At 37.0% G+C, this 20832-nt stretch overlaps 5 protein-coding genes across 5 annotated transcripts; 4 read left to right on the top strand and 1 right to left on the bottom strand.

Moving 5' to 3' along the window:
- Positions 1-1313: 1313 nt before the first annotated feature.
- LOC123318992 (histone H4) lies at positions 1314-1718 on the bottom strand. Its single transcript, XM_044905787.1, has one exon. It carries the CDS (start codon positions 1673-1675, stop codon positions 1364-1366), a length of 312 nt encoding a protein of 103 aa, XP_044761722.1. The 5' UTR covers positions 1676-1718; the 3' UTR covers positions 1314-1363.
- A 145-nt stretch (positions 1719-1863) lies between these two features.
- On the top strand, positions 1864-2394 carry LOC123318879 (histone H3). Its single transcript, XM_044905650.1, has one exon. The coding sequence runs from the start codon at positions 1936-1938 to the stop codon at positions 2344-2346; it is 411 nt and encodes a 136-aa protein (XP_044761585.1). The 5' UTR covers positions 1864-1935; the 3' UTR covers positions 2347-2394.
- A 3947-nt stretch (positions 2395-6341) lies between these two features.
- On the top strand, positions 6342-7075 carry LOC123318832 (histone H1B-like). The gene has a single exon (XM_044905585.1). The coding sequence runs from the start codon at positions 6348-6350 to the stop codon at positions 7011-7013; it is 666 nt and encodes a 221-aa protein (XP_044761520.1). The 5' UTR covers positions 6342-6347; the 3' UTR covers positions 7014-7075.
- A 2281-nt stretch (positions 7076-9356) lies between these two features.
- Positions 9357-9791, top strand: LOC123318968 (histone H2B-like). Its single transcript, XM_044905754.1, has one exon. It carries the CDS (start codon positions 9368-9370, stop codon positions 9737-9739), a length of 372 nt encoding a protein of 123 aa, XP_044761689.1. The 5' UTR covers positions 9357-9367; the 3' UTR covers positions 9740-9791.
- Positions 9792-17086: 7295 nt separating this feature from the next.
- LOC123322884 (histone H2A-like) lies at positions 17087-17473 on the top strand (the record flags this gene model as incomplete). The annotated part of the gene is made up of 1 exon (XM_044910953.1): positions 17087-17473. A coding segment is annotated over one exon (366 nt), but the record flags the coding sequence as incomplete, so codon positions are not given.
- Between the last annotated feature and the right edge of the window lie 3359 nt (positions 17474-20832).

The raw sequence follows: 20832 nt of genomic DNA, 5'->3' as shown, positions 1-20832 counted from the left end.
CCGAGGTAGTCCTTTTCTGAGAAAAGGTGTTAGCCGGACGATTCCAAAGTGTGCTTGGACTCGCCCATTCATGTTCGGTGATAATAACCTCTATAGAAGATCTACAAATCCACAAAGTTCGTCTGCTGAATGATATTTAATACAAATAATATAGTGCAGAAAACCCTCATTTTTTTCGTCTATTAATAATTCTCTCACATTTTTGCGCTTCGTTCCACCACTAAAATATAGCATATATTATTTTCGAACCGAATAAATTCGTAAACGAGATTGTTACCTGAAGTGTCGAAGTTCATTTTCTGTAGGCGGTACTGAGCCAAGAGCCAACCCTTATCTTAACAACCTTCGGCGAAAATAGTCGTTTTTCAATATCTACCTTTCGCAGAATTCATTCACTGAGTTAAAATGTCTCTGAGTAGTGAAGAGAAACGACTTTTGCTTAGTAAAAAACAACGAAAGGTTTACATTGAACGAATTGGGTGCATTCTAAATGCGGCGATCATTGCAGAAAGTGATCGAACAAAAACCCTGGAGTCTACCTTCAAAGCCTTCGATAGTATACAATTCAAGATTGCCAACCAATTATGCGGAGCGGAGCAATTAGTCCCTAGAAACCGAAAATAAACTGCAGGCGAAGATTGAGGAAATACATTTTGATATACAGACAATTCATAGCGAAAAACGACTATTTTCGCAGAAGGTTGTTGAGATAAGGGTTGGCTCAGTACCGCTTACAGAAAATGAACTTCGACACTGCAGGTAACAATCTCGTTTACGAATTTGTTCGGTTCATATATGCTATATTTTAGTGGTGGAACAAAGCGCACAAATGAGATATCAAATAGAATTTTTAATTCGGCCACGAAGGACCATTAAAGAAGGCGCTGGACACACGCCAAATAATTCAATTAACCAAAAAAAATGAGGGTTTTCTGCACTATATTATTTGTATTAAATATCATTCAGCACACGAACTTTGTGGATTTGTAGATCTTCTATAGAGGTTATTATCACCGAACATGAATGAGCGAGTCCAAGCACACTTTGGAATCGTCCGGCAAACACCTTTTCTCAGGAAAGGATTACCTCGGCGGTCACCGAGGTTTCAAGTCCTCGAGTCTCAGATCGGAACTACTTAAAAAAATTTCATCTTGAGGATGGACGGAGGGTTTGGCCACAGAATCCAAGAAGGATTCTCTTTATATCCGGGCTTAGTGATCATAGTGAAATAATACGTACATATCCTCAAGAATTTAGTACGAAGTATTTATTAGCAATCGACATTGATATTGGATAAAACAAACATTAAATGGTTGTGGTCCTGAGAAGGACCGTTTATACTACAACCTGAATAATGACTCATTCAACCGCCGAAACCGTACAATGTACGTCCTTGACGTTTGAGGGCATATACAACGTCCATGGCGGTAACAGTTTTTCTCTTTGCATGTTCGGTATATGTGACAGCGTCCCTGATTACATTTTCCAGGAACACCTTCAACACTCCACGAGTTTCTTCGTAAATGAGACCAGAAATACGCTTGACACCTCCACGCCTAGCCAATCTCCTGATAGCGGGTTTGGTGATACCTTGGATATTATCTCGGAGTACTTTCCTATGACGCTTGGCTCCACCTTTGCCCAAACCTTTACCACCTTTACCTCGTCCGGTCATGTCTGTAGAACGTTAGAAAGGGTCGAAGTAGAAAGTCGATACGTAAGCGAAAACAGAATAAGAGCAACGTAGTCTCTGACCAGTATTTATAAACTACAGCCGCCCCACCACAGTAATTCCGTAGCATCCAATAGATTTTCAGATACGCATTGGAACGGCAACGTAGTCTATAAATATGGGCCGACGGTGGTGGGGACGGATAGAATTGTTCAGATTGCGTCGCGGACCTGTTCGTGTAGAGGAATTCACTAACATTCATTATGGCTCGTACTAAGCAGACTGCTAGAAAGTCGACCGGGGGTAAGGCTCCGCGAAAACAATTAGCCACCAAGGCTGCACGTAAAAGTGCTCCAGCCACAGGCGGTGTGAAGAAACCTCACCGTTACCGTCCGGGTACCGTTGCTTTACGTGAAATACGACGTTATCAGAAGAGTACCGAGTTGTTGATCCGTAAGTTGCCTTTCCAGAGGTTGGTACGTGAGATCGCTCAGGATTTCAAAACTGATCTCAGATTTCAAAGTTCCGCCGTAATGGCACTTCAAGAAGCTAGCGAAGCTTATTTGGTTGGACTCTTCGAGGATACAAACTTGTGTGCGATCCACGCCAAAAGAGTAACTATCATGCCGAAGGACATTCAACTTGCTAGACGTATCAGGGGTGAACGTGCCTAAATTTCGATTCGGGAATCTTGCATATCGGTTCTTTTCAGAACCACAAAATTCTAGATGACTTTTTTACTCGTACGATACTTCGATCGCCACGGTTATACAGTTCGGTACGAAACTGACACTGAACGGAAAAGGGAATTTTTGGTAAGATTTCTTAATGTTGCGTAGTCACATCAGAATCCTTCATCAGACGAATTCTTAAAAATTTTCCGAATTGTAGTTTGCCGATTCGGCAAATTATAAAACCACCAACTGTTTGATCAATTCGTGTTGAAATGGTTTCCCATTTTAGGTCCCTATAAATCTGTCTATTCCTGACAATCTACTCACTATAAATTTGTGCTCTCATGATACATTCTCACGTTCATTCATCTTACTCGATATACATGTTGGCTCTCAGCCTTCTGCACCTCTTGAAACCAACGTTTAGTGGTTATCGCAGTACTCTCGTTTTGCACTTCTCATAATTCATCAATTGTATCTTCTGTTTTTCCGATGGACGTTCTAATCGTGCTCACTTGTAAGCAGTTCGTCTCTGTAAATGTTGCTCAATGATAAATATCATGTATATTAATAATACTATTCTTTTCTCATTTTAACTTGTACGATTCATTCACTGCTCCTACTCGCATCATAACTATTGGTCAGCTCACATTTAATGTATTTATCTCACCCAGTTGATCAGACTTAAACAATGTAGTTTCACCTCTTGGCCTATTTCACTAGACCTGGACTGGACTGGCAGATGAACAGCAACTTCGAAAATTTTAACGAATTAAAATTCCGATAATACATACGCGTATAGAATCTACACAAACTTCACAGACGGAATCAAAAATTCCGTAGCAGCTGTGCTAGTGGGCACTTTCACTTCTACTTTCACTTTTACAGCACTATGAAAATAATGCTCTGCTATGTAGAGAACAAAATCTTGTAAGATCTATTGAAGAGATGATATTTTTAGGACGAATGAATGTATGTCAGTTTTTATTCGATGTTTCGCTTTTACATAATTTATCAAAAAAAAATTTTGATTCCTCCTTTTCAGTCATTCGGTTATTCACATTTTATTCATATATTTGACATCACTACACTACTCACGGAGAGACAGGGTTTTTTTACTGAGGTTTTTCCCTAAGCTCTTGTATCATACTCCAAATTGTATGGTACCCCGTTGCACTAACCTTTGCTAAAACTCGTACATATGCTATATTGTTTGATAGCTAAAAATGTATTGCTGACATTCAAAAGATAAAATATGTCTTAGACTGATTCAAAAAAATCGACATTCTTTTTTTTCGAGAAACACACTCCTTATTATCATCAGGACATTGAAAAATGACGTTTTTGAAAATATTATCCGAAAATATTTAGAGGTCGCTCATCGAGGATTTCTATTTTCCCTACTAATAGCAGGGGAAAAAAATTTGTTTCTAGTTAAAAAATTCCAGTTCGCAAAACAATGGACGGATTTCGTTGAGCGATATATTTTTATGTAGGGAATCAGGTGCTCTACAAAAACTGTCCCATACAATTTTTCCATAAAACGGCTTTTCGAAAAGTTATTAGAGCTTGAAATGAAATCTTTATCGAAGTAGCTGTTTTTACTCGGATATCGGGGAGAAATTATTGGAATTTACTTTGAAAATCAGAAAATAGTTCTGGAAAGATACAATTAATATGATTCTATGTAGATTCAAATAATTTATGACATCCTCAAATAGTCAACCTCAACAATTGTTAGAGAGTTAGAAATTTATACTCTTCAGAATCAAATTATTCAGCATCTCTTATTTCTCATTCATTTGGGTCAGAAAGAATGAATGGTTTTATGCTCTCTTTCAGATTAGTGTTGTTCTTAAACCCGGTACTTCAGTTTCAGTCATAATACAATTTTTTGTATTCATTATTTTTATAAACCCAAAATGGCCGCTGTCACAAAAGAGTGAACTTCAACAATTTTTCAACAAATATCTCGATATTTGTGGAATTGGTAGGTTTAATGATATTAGAAATAAGTCGCATATAGAAAGCATTCATTCGGTTGTGGGAAATAATATTGGTGTTGGTATATTCAACATCTATAATAGATAATATGTTCTAAACAGATAATTTCAATTTTTTTTTGTTGCAATCCGGAAAACGATGACGATGTTCGTTGATCAATTGTAAAAGAAACTGTAACTGTTAATTCTTCATTCTTCTTTTAGTAGTTATTACATTCTTCAATTAAACCAATAACTCGCTCCGTTAAATCGTTAACAACAGAAAGATCCTATCATCTATATGTTACTTTCACTACGTAATGTCTTCTCCAATGAAATCATATAGCGAGAATTTTGCAAATGCGGCCATTTTGGGTTTGCAAAAATAATGAATACACAAAATTGTATTATGGATGAAACTGAAGACAAGTACCGAGTTTAAGATCAAACACTAATCACAAGCACAAAACCAATCATTCTTTCTGACCCAAGTGAATGAGAAAAAAGAGATGCTAAATAATTTGATTCTGAAGAGTATGAAACACCCTAACAATTGTTGAGGTTGACAATTTGGGGATGTCATGAATGATTTAAATCTGAATAAAATCATATCAATTGTAACTTTCGAGAACGATTTCCTGATTTTCAAAGTAAATTCCAATAACTGCTTCCCGATATCCGAGTAAAAACAGCTACTTCGACAAAAATTTAATTTCAAGCTCTAATAACTTTTCGAAAAGCCGTTTTATGCAAAAATTTTATGGGGCAGTTTTTGTAGACCACTAAACTCCCTACATAAAAATATATCGCTCAATGGTATCCGTCCATTGGTTTGCGAACTGGAATTTTTTAACTAGAAATAAATTATTTTCCCCTGCTATTAGTAGGGAAAATAGAAATCCTCGAAGAGCGACCTCTAAATAATAAGATTTTTGGCTAATATCTTCACAGACGTTTTTTTTCGATGCCCTGAAGATAATAAGGGGTGTGTTTGCCGAAAAAAAAGAAAGTCGATTTTTTTGAATCAGTCTAAATATATATAAATATATATTCATATATTAGTTTATATATTTTTGACCACTTTTTTCACAACCTTTTCTTTGTTTTTTGAGTCCATCTGAATGTAATGATTACCTTTTGTTGTAGCCTGATGAAGGAAATAAAATTTCCGAAACGTCGCTGAGAGAATAGTTGTTTTGATTTGTTCCTTGTGCCAATATTCACCTTTAATGAAATTCTCTTGATGGTTTCCACCTTTTATATCTTCTTTCCAACCTTGATTTCTTTGGCATCTTTTGTTGAAATTTCCTGAAGTTTTGTTTAGGGCTGGTTTCGGAGAGGTTTAGTGTGGGCGTTCAATCCTAGAATCTCATATTTATAGTTTTCGAATTCAGTTCAATACTCTCGATAGAAATTCAGTGGCCGATTAGACAAAGTATGAGATCAATTTCCGAGGAACTGTTAGATCAATTCGAGCCAAATCTTGAAACTATACGAAGTTTTGGAATTGAGACACATACGTTGAATTTCAGTCGATACTATGATAGAAATTCAGTTTTCAGTGGTCGATTCGACAAAGTATTAGAAAATTTCGCTACTTCCAGTAAAAATGCGGATTTTGATGGTCGATTCTGATGGTCAATGAATAAAAGAATAAGTTCTATTCATCATGAGCTGTTCGATCAAGGAGAATCAAATTTCGAAATAATAACTAATGATAAGAATATCCAGGAACCATGACAAGAGCGACTTTGGCAAGTCTGGGAAGAATCATTTCGGTCCGTCAAAAATGATATATCGGCCTATTTCCCATATCGCATTCGTCCGAAATACGATGCAATGATGAACCCAATAATTGGTACAAATAAAAAGCTTTAAATTCCGTGAGATTACGCAGTAAACTTGCAATTTCAAGTCCTTAGCAATAATTTACGAGCCAATCGCCCGTCAAATTTCCGTCAACTTCGGTAATATGGATCCCACTATCGGAAGTAATCCAAACCCGAAGTGCTTAACACAATGTCATTATCAACCTCCGAGTCTGAAGTGCGACAGGCAACTACGCCTGCTAGTGCTGTTGGTAAGACGCTTAAAAAAGCCGAGAAAAAAACCTCAGCAAAGTCTAAACATGTCAAACCCAGCCATCCTCCAACTTCCGATATGGTTAACAGTGCCATCAAAGGATTGAAAGAAAGGAGCGGGTCCTCGTTGCAAGCTATCAAGAAATACATCGGTTCGAATTACAAGGTCGATTCTGAAAAACTTGCACCGTTCATAAGAAAATATCTGAAGTCCGCTGTACAGTCCGGTTCCCTGATTCAGACCAAAGGAAAAGGAGCGTCTGGTTCTTTCAAATTGGCCGCTGGCGGATCTACAACAAACGCGTCGAAGAAGGTTACGAAAAAATTGGTCAAGTCGGCCGATGGAGCAAATAAGAATGCGTCATCTACAACGGCAGCCGAGAAGAAGAACAAATCCCCTGCCAGGTCTACAACTACAGTGAGTAAGTCGAAAAAGAGAGCGGCAATTGCTACAGAAAAAAAGAAGCCAAAATTAACGAAATCTCCCTCGAAAGCTAAGAAGGCAATCAAATCGCCGACGAAGAAGCCCAAAGCACCGAAACCAAAAACGGTCAAATCAGTAACGGCTCCGAAGAAAGTAACGTCTCCCAAAAAGAAAAAGTAAAACGTATATAATTTTGGAAGGATAAACATTTTAAACCGGCCCTTTTCAGGGCCTCTACAATTTTCTATCAAATATTACTTTTATAGATTTTCACTCGCTAGAGAAACGATGTCAGAAAAGATGTTTCCATCGAACACGGTAGGTAATTTTTTTCGGAAAATGTAAATATTTTTGAAAATGCTATCACATAAGTCCCGAATTCTGAAAATCACTTGACGGTCAGGAATTTAGCCGAATAATTTCAGGTGCAGAATATTCAGAATTTCACTCTAGCTATCGAATGATAGCGATCTTGATCAAAAAATCATGAAAATTAATATACGGCAGAAATTTAATATCTTTTCCGAGGTACTCAACATAGTCATCGCAATTGAAAAACTACGTTTCATTACGAGTTTAAGTTCAGTTCTTTCGAAATTGAACTCGTTATTTGACTAATTGACCATTAAAATCAAAACAAGCTGCTACCATGTGCAATAGATGCACCTTGGTTTGTCATGAATAGACAGATTTATAGGGACCTAAAATGGGAAACCATAACGGAATTCATGAACAAAAAAGCAGAGAAATTATTCGAAACAGCGAAAAACCATCCGAATCAAGAACTCAGCAGACTAGTGAACTACGACCCAAATGAAGACAAAAGGAGAATGCGAATTTACCGAAGGAGACCAAGAGATCAATTAAAAAGATTTTAATATACTAACAGAAACTTATTGAAAATCGAATAAAGTGATATCCAATAGAGGATAAACACATAAATCCCAGCAATATAGTGTGTGAGAAGAAAACAGACTAAAAGATGAAAGGTTTATAGGCAAATGCACGGAATTCTTTTTTTTTGTGTAGCAGGGGGAAAATCTGCAAGTCAGACGAACCACCCTCTGGGGATTCTCACTCTCTTGAGCTCGAGACCCACTAAAAACCCTTAACTGCTTCTTGTCCTGTAATTTTTTCATGTAGAAAAGTGACGATTTCATCTTGAACTTTTTTTTTCGGTTAATTATTATCACTAGGTATTTACAATCACAACACCGTCCAATTTAGTTATTTTAGAACTAGGTTCTTCGGAAGTATCCTTATTTTTCTCATTATCCTCATCACTGGGTAATGGACGTTTCGAAGCACTGGTAGAAGGATTATTTTCATCGCTTGAATTTCTGGGAAAAATATCCACAAAGGCAGGTTTTCGCTTGAAATGTTTTTTAAATTGGACACTGAATGTTTGTAAGACAGTTGTTGTTTACAGATGTCGCAGGAACACATTATTTTTTCAAGGTCTACGATAGAAAAATAAAGCCGTATCGGGCTTCTCTTATTCGACATCTTAGCAGAAAGATCGAAACACGCGCTCGAAGGTATATCCTGATAGCATTGTTCACGGTACAAGGTACCTGTTTCACGTATCGACTCAACTCTACTGGAACTATTGAACTGGCGAAGTTATGAAAAAAAGTAAAAAAATTTCAAGCACCTTTACTGTGAAGTAACACATACACTAATCGTTGAGTCTCAACTTACAAATGAAACCAAAAATGAAACTTTTTGCTTTTATAAGATTTCTAGAAACCTTGGTACTTATAAACCAACTAGTTTGGAAAAGCCAAAATTGTTGGAATATTGAACTGGGGTGGTTTCCGGATTTTTGCATTCATAAAATTTCTAGAGACCGTGGTACTATAAACCAACTCCGAAGCATGTTTACAAATGACAGGACAAAACATTTGGGTTAAGCTAATTTTAATTGCATTTTGATATTTATGAAGGTCATTTTGGAAATTTCAACTTATTCATAATTTCTGTTTGTTTAGTTATGAAGAAACTGAATATGAAAAATAACAATTATCATGTGTTAAGAATCAATAAACCCCAACTATATTCCAGATATTCGGCAGGGGGCTTGAAAGAAGCAAAGATTGACCGCTCTGAAAGAAGCCGCCCCATAAAAAGAAACGTAACTTATAGAGAATGCCGACAAAGTTGTATATTTTAGATTTATGGCATCTCTGTTACAGAATGAAACATTTGTGAAAAGGGTGCCTATAAGCACGAGGGTAATTAAGTACAGGTCCAGTTTATATTAGGTACTGTTATTACTGAATTCTCAGAAAATACTCTGTATTCTGCAGAAATCTGTTAATTGAATATCATTTTAAAAAAGATTCATTAAAATTTTAATATTTACGGACATTTTAGGTTACTCGAATTTTCAAATGGTAGGTACTGAATAAAAAATTATCAAATATAAAAAATGTATATAACTCATGGGCGGAGCCAAAAATGTGAGATTTTCCTATCTCATATTTTGTGTCGGTAAGAGGACCATATTTTCGATAAAATTTTTCCACATTACGATGCCTCCGAAAACTAGCGGAAAAGCGTCTAAAAAGGCGGGCAAGGCCCAGAAAAATATTTCCAAGACTGATAAGAAGAAGAAACGGAAGAGGAAGGAAAGTTACGCCATCTACATTTACAAGGTATTGAAACAAGTGCATCCCGATACCGGTATTTCTAGCAAAGCTATGAGTATCATGAACAGTTTCGTGAATGATATCTTCGAACGTATCGCTGCTGAAGCGAGCAGACTGGCTCACTACAATAAACGTTCTACGATTACCAGCAGGGAAATTCAGACTGCGGTACGGCTTCTCTTACCTGGCGAGCTGGCTAAGCACGCAGTCAGCGAAGGTACCAAAGCAGTCACCAAGTACACTAGTTCAAAATGAGGTGGAACACCACATACGTTCTAACCCAATAGGTTCTTTTCAGAACCACTAATTAGTACATCCTGATAATTAGTAACTGGTCTGTTGCTATTTTCCTTAGATTTGGTCGGGAAAATGCTCCGCTGTATGTAAGTTGATTTCCTTCGGTCTAACACTATCTGACATTAAACAAAAACGTCTCAATTCGAGAACGCAATCATTACATCATACGCAGATGACACGGCTATATTGACTAGCTCAAGAGTAACCTCTAAAATAGAGAAGGAACTGCAGAAACATTGCCACAGGATAGAGGAATGGATGAGCAAATGGAAAATCAGAGCAAATCCGGAATCATTTTCTACTACAAGAGGACCCTCGAATAACGTAAAAATAAACAATGTACCAATTCCATGGACCAGAAGCGTGAACTACCTAGGAATAACCCTAGACGAAAAATTGAATTTCAACAAACACGTCAGGAACGTCGAAGTTAAAGCAAGAACAATCAAAGGTTTCATGTACCCATTACTGAACAGAAAGAGCAAACTAGATAAAACAAACAAAATGAAGATATATTAGGGTGACCAGACGTCCGTCATTGTGATGGACAGTCCGTCAATCGTCCAAGAAGTCCGTCACTGGAAAACGTCCGTCAAAATCTTGAATTTAATTCAGTATTTTTCTCAAGATCATTAATTTGAGATGGATAATAAAGAAATTAAGTGCAAAAATCTTTCAAAAGAATTTCCATTCCTTAAAAAAACAAAACTTGATCCAATGGTCCAATGTACGAAGGTTCAATTCGGCATTGTATTTGGAGAAAGAAGGTATATTATACGGCATGTTTCAAGTTACAAACATAAAAATATGATTAATGCAGCAGCGTCTTCCTCCCTGACCAAATATTTCAGACATTCAAATTTTGGGGGTGAAGAAACTTCTCTAGCAAAGCCTGAAGACCTGTTCTCATTCCACAGTGTAATGCACAACCATTGTATTAAGATTATTATATTTTCGTTTTTGTGTTGTGATACACTTGTATTATTCTTCTGTTTCCAATAAATCATTTTTATTTAACACTATACGGGGTAGAAAGCTGAGTAGCTGGAGGCATATACAGGGTGAGGTTGTTGAAAAACATGAAAAAATATTATTTTCAGTTCTCACAAACGGTTTTACCGAATGAAATGAATTTCGAGTAATTTGGCGTTCATAAATAAAAATTATCTATGAAATTCGAAAAATTGGGTACCTACTTTGACCGCATGCAACTCTTTTAAAATCTATCCCCGGGTTTCATAAAGCTTGATCAGGGAATCAACGCTTGATGAACGAATAGACGTCAATTTGTTTTCTATCGATAATTCAGTCATGATTATCATCAGAATATTATTCCCGCATCGAATTATGATGTTCATACATCCATTTAATTATTCTCAATTGCTATATTAAGAAATGAAAGGTCTCAGTGATTTCGGTTGAGTGATCGAGTGACTATCAAATCGTTGATCGGACAATCAAAGTTTTATGAAACCCGATGTCAATCTTTTTATCAAGGCTAAATCGGAAAAATGGTACATGTTTTGACCTCAATAATCTACTGTAAAATATTTTTACGATTCAATGACTCGCCCTTTATATAAATATATACACATTAACCAGGTCCGTCCGTCATTGAACTTAGGTCAGCCTAAGATATATAATACAACTAGCTGACCCGGCAAACGTTGTTTTGCCATATAAATAATTTCCTAGTAATTTCTAAAAAAAAATTATTAAATTACTAAAATGGCTATTAAAAAATAAGGGTTGATCGTAGAAGGGTGAAAATTGAGGATTGTATGTATTTTTGTATGTTGTATCATAAAAAAATAGAGATTAAAAATTTTGTCCAAAAAATGAAATAAAAAATTTAGGGGGATGAAAAATAGATGTTGGCCGATTCTCATAGATACCGGATAAGCACAAAAAATTTCATCAAAATCGGTCAAGCCGTTTCGGAGGAGTATGGTAACGGAAACTATGACACGAGAATTTTATATATTAGATACTTCGACCGATGACATACGCAGCCACAAGCTGGAAGAACACAACAGAAAGGAACATGAGAACACTTCGGAGAGTTCAAAACATATCGATAAGGCTGACACTAAACGCACCGTGGTATCACACGAATGAACAACTCCACAAAGATATAGAATATCCCACAATCAAAGAGCACCTACAAAAAATGAACGAAAAACTGGAAGAAAAAATGAAAATACACAATAATCCACTGATTATGAGAGAAATAATGGAATGAACAGAAGTAAAGCGATACAAACAAAGAGAGACTATACAAGACGGCGGAAATAAGAAGACTACTTCGTCCCGCGAAAACAGAGAAACATACGATACGATAGTTACGATACGATCCATTTTGACCGGAGTTGAGGGTTAAATAATCGGATCGCGACCCCCAGAGTCAGCTCGCTGAGCGGCATTACACTAGCAGAGCACCTCAAAGAACTACATATTACGATTTTTATGCCCTCGTTTTGCTCAGAACTTAGTTTATCGTTTTGCTCACCAGTCCGTTCGTTTTGTTCATTTACACCTTACGAGTTTTCAGAGAAGAAAAAATTTTTTTTTTCTTACCTCAGCTTGTGGGATATCTGCGTTTTGCTCCTCTCAATTCTGCAATTAGTTTTTCTCTACCACTTACCGTTACGTGCCCTGCTGGTGTAATATTACACTAGCATGGCACCTTAACGGATCTTTCCGATATTGGTTTCGATCGAAAGTTTTGCTCATCAGCCCGTTCGTTTTGCTCATTTATACTTTACGAGTTTTTGGAGGAGAAATTTTTGCAGAAAAAAAAATTAATAAATAATTTGTCCACCACTTCCAAACTTATCACTACCAGAATGTCAGTGTAAATATTAACAGTCAATATAGTTCCAATGACACAAGCACGGTTCAGTAGAGCGAGAATAAAAAAAAATCACTTCAAAAACGTCGAACGAAAAAATAGGGCTCGGAAGATCAGTTCACAGGTCGAAGATAACGATGCAACTGATCTTCATCTGTATCTGTGATGCAAGGACCGAAAATTTTTTTCCCAAAATGTCTTCCAGATGGTGCCAAAATTCGTCAACTGGAATGTTCGGCAAAAATCATAAAAAAGGGATGGTGCTGAAACTTCGTTTGGGTTTTTACAAACCCGCTCAGTGGCAATATTTTTCTATTTTGCCAGATGTTTGAGATTTATTTTCAGAGTAGTTGTGTAAGAAATGGTCTTAATGTACCTATAGCTATAGCTATAGGTACATTTTTATGAAACCTAAAAAATATTTTGAACCGGCTGGAATATTTTTGGGAATTTTGAATCTTTGAAATTATAAATTCTATCTATAATGGTTTAGTGGCGAGGTTTACTATCGGCAAATGTGACATGTATATTTCGAGTTTCTTGGGCTATTTTCATATATATTAAGAATTATTAACGTAAAGAAAAATTTTGTCTTGAAGCTTATTCATAATGGTAGACATGAAATTTTTTTTCATTCATTCAATTTATCGTGATTCTGGCCGAGCATCTAAATAAATCGTTGAGAATAGAATGAATGGGTTCTCAGTAGTTACAGATTTTCATTGTCAAAATGCGTCTTAAAGTAAAATGTTGAATACAAAGATTATCATCATTGACACTTAATAATGAGCTCAAGAGGGTTTGTCCGTGCAGGTACAGCTTGTGCCTGTGTGCTTTCACCTACCTAGTCTGGTTTGTATTGCAGGTGATAAATTATCCAAAATTAGCCAATAAGATTAATAAGGATCTTGTCGGCATGTGCTTTCTTCATAATGAGGCACTTAGAGTTAGAATATTTTTCGCAGGTATTCCGATGCTTACCTCCATTCTGGCAATTTTCAAAATACGAATTTTTTCTCTGAATTTAAAAATTGCATTTTTTTGTTAGATTAGTGTGCCATGAAGGTGGCTGCCTTTTTCTGTCAGACACGTTTTCGTTCATAGATATTGCATTGGAATTCTTGAAAATTGAATTTCAGTTGCTCCGTACAATGTTACTTGTTCAATTATGATGTGAATGCATTCGATATTCAATGACGATTTGAATGAATCTTCAATATTATAACGTATTATTATTATCCCTTTTTGGTAATATCATTTCATTTTTAGTGAGTATATAAATTTTCTAATCACATGAAATTTTTTTTGCTATCATGTGTGTTATATACATAATCTAAGATATCTATTGTTTATCATATTTAAACAGATTGGTCACGCATAAAAGAAACCGAAATGAAGAAATATCGTCAAAGTTTCGAGCTAGATGTAAGATATAACAACTACGGAATTTTCATCTCATATCCTGTGTCAAGCTTTAATACGAAACAGACACAGAATCTGAGTTTTGACTGTTGAAGAAATCCAACCGAGTTCATATTTGAAATCGAACAAAAGAATTCGATCGTTAAAATGGTCCAGCATTTTCAGACTGAATGTAGCCAAAAATTGCGTCGTCCTACATCAAGAGGTTTCTGTTATCATTAAATTAGTAGAATTTTATTTCTTTCGAAAAGTTTCTCTTCAATTCCGCTTAATGATATCTTTCGATCTCGACACGACAGGCTACAATACCTATTCTTGAATAGACAACCAGCGATACGCGATACACCCTACAACCAATGCCAAAACAACCAATCCATCTATAGGGCGAAAATGAAAGTTGCCATCTTTTGTCAAATAAACAATCTATTGAGAAAATAGACATTTAATGTTGTCAGTCAGTCGAATTCTGTAGTAATGTTCGTATCCAGAAGACGGAGGCGGGTCGAACTCGAATATGACCGAATGATCGAAATGATTGGGTCATTTCGAGATCGGCGACTCGATCACTCCCGCACGGGTTACGATCGAATCTAAAAAAAGGGTTAATCAGGTACGAGTACCAGTCCCTTCGGTTCGGATCGCGACCCCCAGAGTCAGCTCGCTGTGCGGCATTAAACTAGCAGAGCACCTCAAAGAACTTTAACGATTTTTATGCCCTCGTTTTGCTCAGCACTTAGTTTATTTTGCTCAACTATATACAATGATCAATAGACAATTCAAAGTGCCCTGCTGGTGTAATATTACACCAGCAGGGCACCTCAACGGATCTTTCCAATATTGGTGTCATCCTAAAGCTCTCGTTTTGTTCATTTACACTTTACGAGTTTTGAGAGAAGAAAAAATTATTTCTTACCTTAGCTTGTGGGATATCTGCGTTTTGCTCTCTTCAATTCTACAATTAGTTTTTCTCTATTACTTACCGTTACCGAGATTAGATAATCAAAAGTTAAAAATATTACACTAGCATGGCACCTCAACGGATCTTTCCGATAATGGTTTCGATCGAAAGCCCTCGTTTTTCTCATCAGTCCGTTCGTTCATACTTAACGAGTTTTTGGAGGAGATTTTTTTTTCTCACCCTAGCTTGTGGGATATCTGCGTTTTGCTCTTTCCAAAGAAGCCGTCCCATAAAAAGAACCGTAACTGTTATAAAGAATGCCGACAAAGTTGTAGATTTTAGTTTTATGGTATCTGTGTTACAGAATGAAACATTAATTTGTGAAAAAGGGTGCCTACAAGCACGACGATAATTAAACAGATTCATTGAAATTTCAGTATCTACGGACATTCAAGCTTAATTGAAATCTAATAATGGTAGGTACTGGGTAAATAATTATCAAAATAAAATCAAAACGATAATTATCGTACGAATGGCAACGCCAATGGCAAGTTTCCACAGAAAGGTGTGGAAGAAGACCTCAACAACACCGAGTCACGATACTAAAAAGCAAATTATTCTATCGTGGCACCGTGTGTTATCGGTGTTATCGAATATGTCCGGACTAGAAACTGGACTGGAACTGATCTTTGGACTAGTTATTTTTCTGGACCGGATCAGGTCGGAACTGATCCATGAAATTGTTTGGATCAGCCTTCCCTAAACCAAGGTGCATCTATTGCACATGGTAGCAGCTTGTTTTCAGTGGTCTGAATTCTTTTGATATGGCTCTATGCCGCGAAACCCCAAGATTATTTGAGATGGATATTAAAAAAAAAGAAAGTGCAAATTTATGGGAGATCGAAAGAATTTCCATTTTTAAAACCCAAAATTTGATTCTGCAGTCCACTGTACGAAGTGTTTGGGTCAATTCAGATTGCATTTGGAGGAAGAAAAATATTGTACGGCATATTTCTAGCTACGAACATAAAAAATTGTTTAATGCAGCAGCTCCCTGACCAAATATTTGAGACATTCAAATTTTGGGAATGAAGAAGCTTCTCTAGCAACGCCTGAAGCCCTCTTCTCATTCCACAGTGTAATGCACAGCCATTATATTGATATTATTAAATTTTCGTTTTTGTGTTGTAATGAACTTCAATTATTCCTCTATTTTCAATAAATAGATTTTTTTTATCGCCATACGTTGTAGGAAACTGTGTAGCTGGAATCATATACAGAGTGAGTCTTAGACTCGTACAAATATTTCACAGTAGATTCTTGAGGTCAAAAGAAACACTTTTTTCCTTTACCGTTTTTGCCGAATCGGCTCGGTTCAAAAGGTACAGGTCGTTGAAAAATATGAAAAAATGTTATTTCTAGTTCTCACAAACGGTTTTATCGAATGAAATGAATTTCGGAATATAGTTTTCGAGTAATTTGAAGTTCAAAAATAAAAGATATTTGTGAAATTCGAAAACTTGGGTACTTTTGACCGAATGCTACTCTTTCTGAAAGATCCACAGAGGTCACTGATTCATTTACTTATTCTGAAGGTAATTTTGCTTTTCCTGGGGTGGCACAGCTCATTATGAAAACCTAAAAAGTCTATATCTTCTTATCAGGGCTGAATCGGAAAAAATGGTACAGGAAAAAAGTGTTTCTTTGGATCTAAAGAATCCACGGCTGAAATATTTTTACGATTCAAAGACTCGCCCTGTATATATAGATCAGGTGCGTCCGCATTGAACATTGGATAATGTGGTCAGCCTATGTTGAACAGTGGCCCAAGGAGCAAGTACTGATCCTTGGGGTACTCCAGCATCTACATCTCTTGTAAAATGAAGATTTCAGCGGTCGGTTCGATTAAGTATCATAAAATTTCTAGGGTAAGAGTATGAATGGATGCTACTCGACAATATAGAGGAACACGCCCCTTCTAGAGCGTCTATCTGATGGCGCCCGCTAATTGGCGGAATGAAAATAGCATGAATATTATGCACGAATGTATTCCTATGTGACTACCAAAATCGTCACGGAAATTAATCGAGCAACGTCTAGTATCTGTTGATTAATACATTGATCATGTCGGGGTCGTGGTAAAGGTGGTAAAGTTAAGGGCAAGGCGAAGTCTCGTTCAAATAGAGCGGGATTGCAGTTTCCCGTTGGACGTATCCATCGTTTGTTGCGAAAGGGAAATTACGCCGAACGAGTAGGAGCGGGAGCACCCGTTTATCTGGCAGCCGTGATGGAATATCTCGCTGCTGAAGTATTGGAATTGGCCGGTAACGCCGCTAGAGACAACAAGAAGACTAGGATCATTCCACGCCATCTTCAGTTGGCCATTAGAAACGACGAAGAATTGAACAAGTTACTCTCTGGAGTAACTATCGCCCAGGGTGGAGTTTTACCAAATATCCAAGCGGTACTTTTGCCGAAAAAAACCGAAAAGAAATCGTAAATAATTCGCAGCACGATCTATCGAAAGGTCCTTTTCAGGGCCACAACTTACTATCGCTAAAGAAGTTCGCTATGATATTTGAACGACGATGAGGTAACTCGATCTCAGTCCCCTCCGGTAGATTCAAATTCCTACTTTCAGTAGGTACAAATGCATTCTACACAGTAGGTTATCAATTGCCCAAAACTTTCGGTTCACCTCGAAAACTATGTGGGATTATGAGATTTGGTTCGAATTGATCATACAATATTTGAGTAATTGATCTGATACTTTGTCGGATCGACCATTCAAAAGTACATTCGAAATGATAGTGTCGAACAGAAATTCAACAAACGCATTCCAATTCGGAAACTATGTCCGATTTCAAGATTTGGTTCGAATGGATCCATCAGTTTCTGGGAAATTGGTTTCATACTTTGTCTAAGCGACAAATGTCAAGAGATACACTAGACTCTGAAGATTTTCAAGAATTCGTCAGATGAAGGATTCTGATATAGATTCCAGAAAAAACGAAATTTTACCAAAAAGTTCAATTTTTCGTTCATTGTCAGTAGGTCAACAAAATCTTCCATCTGATTGGCTCCTGATACATTAGTGCAAAAAATTTAGCCAGGAGCAAATCGCTTATTTCAATTTTTTAATTGATTATGGTTCAGACTGTGAGTGAAAATTCAGAAATGTTTTTAGAAATTGGTTTGATACTTTGTCCAATCGACCACTGAAGTCTCCACTTCTATCGAAACTTTCGAACTGGAATTCAACAGAAGCATCCCAATTCGAAAACTATGAAATTTTAAGGTTTGGTTTCTGAGAAATTGATATAATACTTTGTCGAATCGACCACTGAAAACTAAATTTCTATCGGAAGTATCGAAGTATGAGGCTTACTGTTGCACTTTTATTTTTACGGGTTTGATTATAAATATCAACAGGTAATGAATATACATTAAATGTCTCAATTTTTGCTCAGTAAAAATCGTGACAAAATTAAAACTGAAAAATACATTTCTATTATCCTGAACTCGTATCGGACATCGATAAATTCTTCAACTGTGAGTTTTTCCAGGAGATACTTCGAATACAAAATCCGAAACAAAAGTACCTGCTCCTTTATAATAAATGATACGACTAGACAATGAAGGCGCTGTACATACGCCAAATAATTTAGTAATCCAGAACAGGTCGCGTTTGGAAATGAATAACTTAACCAAAAAAATGAGGATTATCTGCACTATATTAATTGTACTAAATATTAACTACCTGGCTTAATTCAGCACACGAACTTTAGGATTTGTAGATCTTCTATAGGGGTTATCACCGAACATGAATGAGCGAGTCCACGCAAACTTTGGAATCGTCCGGCAAACACTTTTTCTCAGAATATGACTACCTCGGCGGGTTTTTTTTTTTGGTGTAGCAGGGGGAAAATCTGCAAAACAGACGAACACACCCTCTCCTGAGGGGGAACAGTGTGGGGATTCTCACTCTCTGAGCTCGAGACCCACTAAAAACCCTTAACTGCTTCTTCATAGGTTCCGGGCATTTTGCCTATTAACCAGTTGACTGTTATGGTTTCTGGACTCTCACACGATCATAGTCGTGTTGATATTTGTATGCTGCCCATAGCTTTTATAGGTTAAGCTCTTCTTTGGTTACTTAAAATCCTTAATTGATCTCTCGGTCTTCGGTGGTAGGTTTTTGACCTTCTAGCTTCTTCTGTTGGATCATAGTCGACTAATCTTCGTAGTTCCTCATTTGGATGTTGTTTGGCTTTGTCGAATACCCTTTCCGCCTTTCTCTTCATAAATTCTGTAACTGGTTCCCATTCCAAGTCCTTGTAGATTTGTTTGTTCCTAACAAACCAGGGTACGTCCATCGCCATTCTAAGGAGTTTATTCTAAGTGGCCTGTATTTTCTTGATGTGGGTCTTGGCTGCGAAGCCCCATGCCGCCGATCCATATGTGAGTTGTGGTCGCGCAATTGTTTTAATCATCGTCAACTTGATGTTCTTATTCATATGACTTCTTCTGCCTATGAGTGGATAAAGTTTACTCATTGCGGCTTTTGTTTTATGAACTGCACATTTGATGTGGTTTTTCCATGTAAGTCCTCTGTCAAGCGTCACTCCTAGGTATGTTGCTTCATTTTTCCATTCAACCTCTTCTCCATCGACTTCAAGGTTTTCTTCCAGCCTCAATCTTCTCTTTTGCAGTAATATTGCTTGAGTCTTTCTTCCATTGATTTGGATTTTCCATTTGATGCACCATTTGAGTAATTCATCTATGGCTTCCTGCAGTCTCCGGTGTATGATCTCTGGGCGTCGATGTCTGAACGCTATTCCTGTGTCATCTGCGTACAAGGTGAGCATATTTCTAGCATTCTTCGGGATATCATAGACGTATATTACGTAAAGCAGAGGTCCAAGTACCGATCCTTGAGGCACTCCCGCTTCCAATTGTCTGGTTTGAGAAGTTGCTCCATCTATTTTCACATAAAAGTTTCTATTCCTCAGATAGTTCCTTATAATCTTGCATAGCTTGGTCGAATATCCTGCTTTTTTCATCTTGTAGATTAGGCCTTCGTGCCATACTCTATCAAAAGCTCTCTCGATATCCATCAGAACTAATCCTGTGGCCTGTTTGGTCTGCATTCCTTCGGTGACGTATTCTATGAGCCGTAGTAATTGGAGTTCAGTCGAATGTTCTCGTCGAAATCCAAATTGTTCGGGTGGAATTATCTTCAACATTTCTGTTTCCTCATTCAGCCTTTTAGCGATAACCCTCTCGACGATTTTTCCTAGTGCTGATAGTAGGCTGATTGGTCTATAATTTTGAGGAAATTTCCGTTCCTTTCCAGGCTTGTTGAAAACTATCATTTCTGCAGTTCTCCATCTCTTTGGGTAGTATTCGGTCCTCATCACTCCGTTTGTTATATTCGTCAAGGCTGTTATGCCTTTTCTAGGCAATTTCTTCAACATATAATTCGTTATCCTATCTTCTCCCGGCGCTTTCCGAGTGATCTATTGTATTCAGTTCCCTTAATCTCTGGTGCCATCTGTTATTACGCAGTTCTGTTAAAGCATTTTTCAATATCTGGCTATGCTTATTCAGTTTCTTCTTGTCTTCTTCTCTTTTTGTTGTTCTGTAAATTTTTCTGAGTCTTCTGTTCTTTTTTATAAGTTCCTTTATATCCCTTGGCGTATCTCCATGTGAATGTTTCGGAATTGGTTTCCTTATTCTCTTGGTGCCTTCTTCATAGGCTTCTTTTATTTGATTTTCCAATTTTTCAACTGCTTCATCTAATTCATCCCGGGTGTTTATTTGGGTAATTTCCGTGATTTTTTCCTGAAGTAAATTCTTATATTTCTCCCAGTCTGTGCG

Source organism: Coccinella septempunctata, chromosome 1 (assembly GCF_907165205.1).
Source record: "Coccinella septempunctata chromosome 1, icCocSept1.1, whole genome shotgun sequence".
Lineage (NCBI taxonomy): Eukaryota > Metazoa > Arthropoda > Insecta > Coleoptera > Coccinellidae > Coccinella > Coccinella septempunctata.
The sequence above is the reverse complement of the archived record's forward strand: the minus strand, read 5'-3'. Positions and strand labels throughout refer to the sequence as shown.

Bases quoted from the DNA above. Each gene is read 5' to 3' on its own strand.
- LOC123318992 (XM_044905787.1), bottom strand. From the start codon at position 1,675: ATGACCGGACGAGGTAAAGGTGGTAAAGGTTTGGGCAAAGGTGGAGCC.
- LOC123318879 (XM_044905650.1), top strand. From the start codon at position 1,936: ATGGCTCGTACTAAGCAGACTGCTAGAAAGTCGACCGGGGGTAAGGCT.
- LOC123318832 (XM_044905585.1), top strand. From the start codon at position 6,348: ATGTCATTATCAACCTCCGAGTCTGAAGTGCGACAGGCAACTACGCCT.
- LOC123318968 (XM_044905754.1), top strand. From the start codon at position 9,368: ATGCCTCCGAAAACTAGCGGAAAAGCGTCTAAAAAGGCGGGCAAGGCC.